Source organism: Heterodontus francisci, chromosome 23, assembly GCF_036365525.1.
Source record: "Heterodontus francisci isolate sHetFra1 chromosome 23, sHetFra1.hap1, whole genome shotgun sequence".
Lineage (NCBI taxonomy): Eukaryota > Metazoa > Chordata > Chondrichthyes > Heterodontiformes > Heterodontidae > Heterodontus > Heterodontus francisci.
The window spans coordinates 53524663-53533798 of record NC_090393.1 but is presented as its reverse complement, the minus strand read 5'-3'; the positions used below and the strand labels follow the sequence as shown (position 1 = coordinate 53533798).

The 9136-nt window shown below is 42.0% G+C and overlaps 1 protein-coding gene across 1 annotated transcript in view; it reads right to left on the bottom strand.

The window, feature by feature from the left end:
- Positions 1-4360: 4360 nt before the first annotated feature.
- The window catches only part of LOC137382924 (uncharacterized), a 183871-nt gene continuing 179095 nt past the window's right edge, over positions 4361-9136 (bottom strand). The window contains exons 7-12 of the mRNA XM_068055500.1: positions 8977-9067; positions 7397-7544; positions 5697-5751; positions 4780-4813; positions 4592-4671; positions 4361-4467 (exon numbers count right to left, since the gene is read on the bottom strand). Of these exons, the coding sequence (XP_067911601.1) occupies positions 4361-4467; positions 4592-4671; positions 4780-4813; positions 5697-5751; positions 7397-7544; positions 8977-9067 (515 nt within the window). The remainder of the gene's footprint in view (positions 4468-4591; positions 4672-4779; positions 4814-5696; positions 5752-7396; positions 7545-8976; positions 9068-9136) is intronic.

Below are 9136 nucleotides of genomic sequence, written 5' to 3'. Positions count from 1 at the left end.
AGAAGGTGGTGGTGAGCTGCCTTCTTGAACCGCTGCAGTCCAGTACGTACACCCACAGTGCTGTTAGGAAGGGAGTTCCAGGATTTTTGACCCAGCTACAGTGAAGGAACGGCGATATAGTTCCAAGTCAGGATGGTGTGTGACTTGGACGGGAATTTGCAGGTGGTGATGTTCCCATGCATCTGTTGCTTTTGTCCTTCGAGGTGGTAGAGGTCGCGGGTTTGGAAGGTGCTGTCTAAGGAGCCTTGGTGCATTGCTGCAGTGCATCTTGTAGATGGTACACACTGCTGCCACTGTGCGTTGGAGGTGGAGAGAGTGAATGTTTGTGGATGGTGTGCCAATCAAGCAGGCTGCTTTGTCCTGAGTGTTGTTGGAGCTGCTTCCCAGGCAGCTGCCATGACTCATACATACTACGCCAGTCCCAGGTGCCGCTCTGTTCACTCCACCCATTCACCTTCAGAGGTTGATTCTCGGGGATAAGGGCTACCCCTTGATGACATGGCTTCTGACGCTAGTGAGGAACCCCAGCAATGATGCTGAAGAGGGCTACAACGCCTGCCCTTGTCCTTCTAGGTGGTAGAGGTCATAGGTTTGGAAGGTGCTGTCGAAGGAGCCTTGGTGCGTTGCTGCAGTGCAGCTTGTAGATGGTACACACTGCTGCCACTTTGCGTTGGTTGTGAAGGGAGTGAATGTTCGTGGATGGGGTGCCAATCAAGTGGGCTGCTTTGTCCTGGATGGTGTCAAGCTTCTTGAGTGTTGTTGGAGCTGCACCCATCCAGGCAAGTGGAGAGTATTCCATCACACTCCTGACTTGTGCCTTGTAGATGGTGGACAGGCTTTGGGGAGTCAGGAGGTGAGTTACTGACCACAGGAGTCCTAGCCTCTGACCTGCTCTTGTAGCCACGGTATTTATATGGCTACTCCAGTTCAGTTTCTTTTTTTTTAAGAGATACAGCACTGAAACAGGCTCTTCGGCCCACCGAGTCTGTGCCGACCATCAACCACCCATTTATACTAATCCTATACTAATTCCATATTCCTACCACATCCCCACCAGTCCCTATATTTCCCTACCACCTACCTATCCTAGGGGTAATTTATAATGGCCAATTTATCTATCAACCTGCAAGTCTTTGGCACGTGGGAGGAAACCGGAGCACCCGGAGGAAACCCACGCAGACACAGGGAGAACTTGCAAACTCCACACAGGCAGTACCCGGAATTGAACCCGGGTCGCTGGAGCTGTGAGGCTGCGGTGCTAACCACTGCACCACTGTTCCTGTTAGCTAGCCAATCTTCCATCCATGCCAATCTATTACCCCCTACACCTCGAGCTTTTATCAATGGTAGCCCCTAGGATGTTGATAGTGGGGGACTCAGCGATGGTAATGCCATTGAATGTCAAGGGGAGTTGGTTAGATTCTCTCTTATTGGAGATGGTCATTGCCTAGCACTTGTGCGGCGCAAACGTTACTTGCATTGGAATGTTACTTAGACTGGAAAATAGCGAATGTAACTCCTTTATTCAAAAAGGGAGGGAGACAGAAAGCAGGAAACTACAGGCCAGTTAGCTTAACATCTGTCTTAGAGAAAATGTTAGAACCTATTATTAAAGACATTATAGCAGGGCATTTAGAAAAATTCAAGGTAAGCAGGCAGAGTCAACATGGATTTGTGAAAGGGAAATCAAGTTTAACCAATTTATTGGAGTTCTTTGAGGGAGTTACATGTGCTGTGGATAAAGGGGAACCGGTGAATGTATTGCATTTAGAATTCTAGAAGGCATTTGATAAGGTGCCACATCAAAAGAATATTGCAGAAAATAAAAGCTCGAGGTGTAGAGGGTAATAGATTGGCATGGATGGAAGATTGGCTAGCTAACAGGAACAGGCAGTAGGCATAAATGGGTCATTTTCTGGTTGGCAAGATGTAACGAGTGGCATGCCACAGGGATCTGTGCTGGGGCCTCAACATTTTACAATTTATATAAATGACTTAGATGAAGGGACCGAAGGTATGGTTGCTAAATTTGCTGCTGACACAAAGATAGGTAGGAAAGCAACTTGTGAAGAGGACATAAGGGGGCTACAAAGGGATATAGATAGGTTAAGTGAGTGGGCAAAGACCTGGCAAATGGAGTATAATGTGGGAAAGTGTGAAATTGTCCACTTTGGCAGGAAGAATAAAAAAGAAACACATTATCTAAATGGTGAGAGATTGCAGAGCTCTGAGATACAGAGGGATCTGGATGTCCTAGTGCATGAATTGCAAACAGTCAGTATGCAGATACAGCACATAATTAGGAAAGTTAACCGAATGTTATTGTTATCGCAAGAGGAATTGAATACAAAAGTGGGGAGGTTATGCTTCAGCTATACAGGACATTGGTGAGACCACATCTGGAGTACTGTGTACAGTACTGGTCTCCCTATTTAAGGAAGGATGTAAATGCGTTGGAAGCAGTTCAGAGAAGGTTTACTAGACTAATACCTGGAATGGGCGGGTTGTCTTATGAGGAAAGATCGGACAGGCTAGGCTTGTATCTGCTGGAATTTAGAAAAGCAAGAGGTAACTTGATTGAAACATATAAGATCCTGAGGGATCTTGACAGGGTGAATGTGGAAAGGTTGTTTCCCCTTGTGGGAGAATCTAGAATTAAGGGTCACTGTTTAAAAATAAGGGGTTGCCCATTTAGGACAGAGATGAGGAGAAATTATTTCTCTCAGAGGGTTGTGAGGCTTTGGAATTCTCTTCCTCAAAAGGCGGTGGAAGCAGAGACTTTGAATATTTTGAAGGCAGAGGTAGATAGATTCTTGATAAGCAAGGTGTTGGAAGGTTATAGGGGGTAGGTGGAAATGTGGAGTAATCAGTTCAGCCATGAACTTATTGAATGGCGGAGCAGGCTTGAAGGGCTGAGTGGCCTACCCCTGCTCCTAATTCGTATGTATGTATGTAAATACAGACAGTATATAACAAGCTAGCTGTTTTTAAAACCCATCCACTGAAGTTAAAGATCATCTCTTAGAATGCCACTAAGTCTTTGAAAAGTGAGTCTAAACACACTGGGCTGGAATCTAGCCCAGACAGATGGGATTAAAGTCTCCTTTCTCAGACAGCTACAAGAGTCCTGAGTAAAATGAGTATGGGGTAACCTTGGCCCAGTTACAAATCCACAGCACTAAAAGTGCCATGATTCAGCTCATTACTTGGATAACCTCACCCAGAGAGGAAATAGAGACAGTGAGAGAATGGTAGCTACTCCCGAGAGACTTAAAGAAGCTATTTAAATAAGACTAATTGTAGCTTTGGATGATGATGCAGAGGGAGTAAATACAAGCATTCTGAAAATGATCAGTCAAAACTTTCACATGTAGAGAGATGAAGAAACATAAGACAACTTTCCTTTAAATTACTCCCATTGTACATTTTCAAACAAATTACTTACAACACAAGATGTATTTAAATAGCATCGAAGCCTTTAACATAACACCAGTAAATATCTGATACCACATCTTACATCTGGGAGGGGCAGTCACCCAGACAGACATGAGATATGCCTCATGTATATACTAATTTTAAGATGCACTATAATTTACTCACATATGTAAAACAGCTTCTGAGCCTGAATAATCTGTGTGACAGAAACTCAGCGTTTAATATTACTTTCACATCACCGTTGCTCCTCTTCTGCAGTGCAATCTCGGTAGGATAATACTGCTGTAGCCATCTTATGCTATGTGACTGAACCGCATATGCTCTGTTAGGATTTTGGCTTGCAAACTTTATTTTTAAAATATTTTTACAAACAGTCCTGGTTTAAATCACTTGAATGAAGGGTATGTTTATCAGTAGTTCTGAAACGTTTCTCTCCCTTTTTGTCAGTTGAGTAACATTCCTTTTACTCACTTCGGCGTTATTAAGTTTGACCATTTCTCCATACAGATACTTTGGCTACCAATACTTTATAAGTAGCTGAAGTTAGTAAGTCCAAGATATGTTGAAAGCAGCAAGTCATACTAAAATAGGTGGAAACCGTTTTATTTCTTTTACTAGCTCTGTACTAATTAGTTCCTAATTTAAGGCAAACACAGCTATTCCCCTTTAAGAACCCTGCACTTTAGAAAGAATCCACTGACACAAATGAGCTGAGTAGGATTTGAAATTAGATCCAATCTGAAGGGTCGAAAATAGAACTTTGGACAAAGCTACTTGTGAACCTAATGATCGCAAGCTTCTCTAATTTTACTTTTAACATACAAAAAATATGGGATGGCCTGGAAATTCTGTGGGGATTATCCAATCATCTGCTGTAACTTTGGTGGAATAACACCAGAAACCACAGTCCCAATCAAGAAAAACTTCATTGGTGGCTGTTTGCAACCATATCCATGGGATTTTTGTCAATCTCCTGCCAAAGCTTTGGGGCCGATATTTTTTCTTGCGTCCTAAATTTAAGGGTGTTGACTGCTGTGGAACATCAACATCAAGGTCAGGCATGTCATGGGTTAGCAACAGAGTTAATCCTACACTGCCTCATCAAGCAGACTCACAGACTAGAAGTAGCACAGCTTAGATGTAAAACTCTTTCTACCTGGCTCATTTGTGTCAATGCATTCATTCTGATGTGTCGGGATCCGAAAGGGGAATAGCTGTTTCGCCATAAATTGACAACTAATCAGAGCAGAGACAGTTAAAATAAGACAGTTTTAACCTATTTTAGTATCACTTGCTGCTTTCAATGCATCTGAGTCTGACTTAGTTCAGCTATTTAAAAAGTACTTCAAAGCTTTATCTTCAATGTAATTGCGCAATCCTTGACAAAAACCAGGAAGTTATGCTAAACCTATATAAAAACTGCTTCAGCTCCAGAGGGAGTATTGTGTCCAATTTTGAGCATCACACTTTAGGAAGGATGTGATAGCTTTGGGGAGGGTACAGAAGATATTTACTAGCAGGGTTCCGGGGATAAGGGCTTACAGTTACGTGGATAGACTGGAGAAGTTGAGGTTGTTCTCCTTTGAACAGAGAAGGCTAAGAGTAAATTTGATAGAGGTGTTTAAAATTATGAAGGGTTTAGATAGAGTAACTAAAGAGAAACTGTTCCCAATGGCGGACACAGATTTAAGGTGATTGGCAAAAAAAAGAGGTGACAAGAGGAATTATTTTTTAAATGCACTGAGTGGTTAGGATTTTGAATGCATTACCTGATAGAGTGGTGGATACAGATTCAATAGCAGCCTTCACAAGAGAATTGAATAAATATTTGAAGGAGAAAATATTGCAAGGATATGGAGAAAGAGTGGGGAGGGCTAATTAAATTGCTCTTCAAAAGAACAGGTACAGACTTGGTGAGCCAAATGGCCTCCTTCTGTGCTACAGGCACATAGGAACACCACCAGCTGCAAGTTCTCCTCCAAGTCACACACCTTCCTGACTTGGAGCTATATCGCTGTTCCTTCACTGTCACTGGGTCAAAATCCTAGAACTCCCTAACAGCACTTTAGGTGTACCAACAGCACATGGACTCCAGTGGTTCACCACCACCTTCTCAAGGAAAATTAGTGATGGGCAATAAATGCTGGCCTTGCCAGTGACACCCACATCCCATAAACGAATAAAAAAAAACTATTCTATGATTCTATGACATTAGAGATCTTGATGGGGCAGTACAGAGCAAACTTTACTCTGACTCTAACCCATGCAATAAGTGACCTGTAAACTCTGGTTGAAAAATGTTTTACTCCGCAGCATCTGGTAACAAGAAAAATTTCAAGTGAAAATTTTGAAAATGCACATTGCGGCGTGAAATCTCAGCCTTGCCTTACGTTGCAGTTACTTTCATCAGCAACTTGTGAGGTAACATGATTAACAGCCTGCCAACCTCGTGCTGCCACCACTATAAGAGGTAGGAGATATTATTCAGCTACTGAGAGTTATTGTCCATGCAACAGAAGTGTCCGAGAGATCGAAGCAGATATTAAATCCAGACTGCGAGATGTCACTACAAAAAGATAAATTGGTGGAAGAGCAGACTGAATTGAAGCCAGTTACTGAAGAGATTTATGTGGGCTGCCCAGAGTCTCTATCTCATTCTGCAGATTAGAGCTGGTAGTCACACTGTGTCAAGGCAAGATATTGTATGAACTTTCAAAAAAAGGGAATCTCACTCCCAGAACCCAATTCTACAGAGGGACTTGTATCATTAGGAACCTCTCTTACAAACTGAATGTAATCTTTAGGGACCCCTTTTACTATAGGAATCCCATTATTAGAATCCTCTGTTAAACAAGGAGCTCAATATCAGGGTCCCTAGTTTTAAATGGCAATCTTACCACCAGGATCCCATTTTAAAGTAAGAATCTTTATCTTGGCATTAGAACACCATGTTTAAGGAGGGAATTTTATTATCAGAACTATTTTAAAAATCAGTTACCAAGAACCTGATCAGTATTAATGATCTGCCATTTGCTCCTATCCACTTCAATCAATATTTGAATACTTTAGCTTAAGTAGTGGGCACTGAGGACATTATCAGGGGGTGTTGCAGTCTGGAAAGGGTTATTGACCTTGAAATTGGCAGACAGCTGAATTAGTATATGCAGCTGATGCTGAATCATCTGAGTTAATGACTGCATCTCCAGTAACATTAGCTCAATTATATCAGGTTCAATAACTCCTTCAGGCCAATATCCCATTCTACTTTGGCATTGTCGGGATCTTATCCTCGCTGCCTGGAGTAATACATAGGAACAGAAGTAGGCCATTCAGCCCCACAAGCCTATTCTGCCATTTTATTAGATCATGGTTGATCTGTACCACAATTCCATTTACTCTCCTTTGCTCAATGTCCCTTGATACCCTTTCCTGACAAAAATCTATCAATCTCAGAACAATGAATCAAAGAGGAATGAAAATTGGAGGGCGTGTTGTCATCACACAATTCTGAAGCATTTCTTAGTGACTGGCTCAAGAATGGGATTGGCAGAGGACTGGGAGAAGGTCATTCATCCACCCTCTGCTGGTGCATGGCCAAAGTAAACAAGGATAGGCAGAAACTACATTCAATTCAAAAGTCTGCAGACTCTCTTAAAAAAGAATTAAAAACTGACAGGAACCTAAAAAAAGGTGCTATTAATTATTATTCTTTCCAACTGAGTTTTTTTAAAAAAGAGATCTTGACAGTGACACCCCCAATTCTTTTCAACAAGCACATTGGTGTTACTCTTCTACATCTCAAACACACAGGAATGTAAGCTTGGCTCAGTCAGTAACACTCTTCCGTCACAGTCTAAGCTCCACTCCAGGAGAATAATCTGGGCTGACAATCCTGCACAGCATTGAGGGATGTGGCATTGCCAGAACCTGCTTCTGATAGGACATTAAAATGAGGTCCTACCTGTCTGTTCCATTTGTTGAAGTAAATGTCAAAGATCCTGTGGCAGTAATCCATCAGGAAAGGTAGGTTAATATTTAATTCCCTTTTGCACTGTAGTCTCATCCCACACTTGATGTCAGCCCGTCGATCTGGGAGATATGGGCAGACACTTCCAAAGAGAAAGGAAAGACAGAAAAGGTTAACCTCTCAGACAGCAATCCCCCACCCAGAGCAATAACTCATTCTGGTGGGTCTGCTTCCCAGGGCTACCACAAGGCTATTCATTTCACATTTTCTATATCAGGCTAAATACGACAACAGAACAATACAACAATGGTATGCTCAGGTGAAATCTCAATGGCCTTGCTCCTGATTGGTTGAAAAAATGGTCTTTGGAATTTTGTCTTTATCCAATCGGAGTCCAGATTTTAATAATGCTGGTCAAAGTATAGTAGACAGCGAGATGCACAGTACAATAGGCATGTTTACCAATTAGAACCCAATTATGTGAGGAATAATACAAAATACAGAGTAAATACAGTGTAGTGGTACGTAATATAAAATAAAATTAAAATAGAGAATATAGAGGATAGGAACAGCTGACAGGCATGTAGAAATAATCCTTTCATAAGATTTTTCAAATGTACATTTTTGTATTACAGAAACAAAGTCACCTCTGCCATATCAGTTGTGTTACTGTGGGCATCACAGTGTGAGCTGAAGTCTTAAATCAGTCTGGGGAGAAGAGGTTGTGTGGTAGAGAGTAAAGAGGGACAGAACTCCCCAAAAGTGCTGGCACTGTAGGGCTACTCTTGTCCTTTTATTTAGAGTTAGTCTCGTGCAGCTGCCTGCAGCCAGCTCAGGAGCAGCAAGGGCAATTTTGGCATCAGCCTGGGAATAGCAAACTGTCAGCCTGTGTGGTCAGGGTCTCTTTGGCACCACAGCAGGACTGAAAAGAAGTGGTGAGAAATAGTTGCCAAGTGAAGTTAAAGGCAGATTCAGTATCGCTTCAGGGTTTGGGAGGAGGTACAAGTATCTCAGGAAATATTAAAAATGTTTTTCCTTCCTCCCCAAGACTACAAAATGGACTTTGTCAGCATGTGAAATGATAGAAGACTGTGTGACTCATCAAAGTCCAGCAAGGATTTAACATTGTCTGAATCCACTATCTACATGTGCAAATCTTGTCTCGTGAAATCCTATGGGAACTAAACAGCAAACAATCTCCAGTCTGATTACCAGTTTCCTGTATTTGGTAACTTTCTCATCATTACAGGAACAGTTCTGTTTATTTCACCACCATGATATCCCAAGACTTATATGCATGTAAAATTCCAACTGTGTCCCAGTGAGAGATTTTACTGGTCTGCACACCGAATTGGGCCGAGGATACAGATGGTCACATTGTTGAAGAGCTTACCTCTTGTGTGTTTGTGTATGTGGGTGGTGGGGGTTTCGACCAAGAGTTTACCTTCCGCGATTAATGGTTGGTGTATTGACTGAGTGCTTCTTGGGTTGGGATCGTAGTTGTCTGGAATCTCGAGAGCGGTCAACGTCTTTGAATTAGGAATGTAGATGGTTGAGATGTCGAGTGTGCTTACTATGTTTGAGGTGGGGATGTAGCCTGCAGTTCAAAGCCACACTTTTTGAGACCAGGACGCCAACATAACTCTTGAACTATCTGCATCAACACTTTCTATAATCAATCAAATAAAACTATCAGCCAATGAAAACATAAATTTAATCTTAACAGGCAAATAC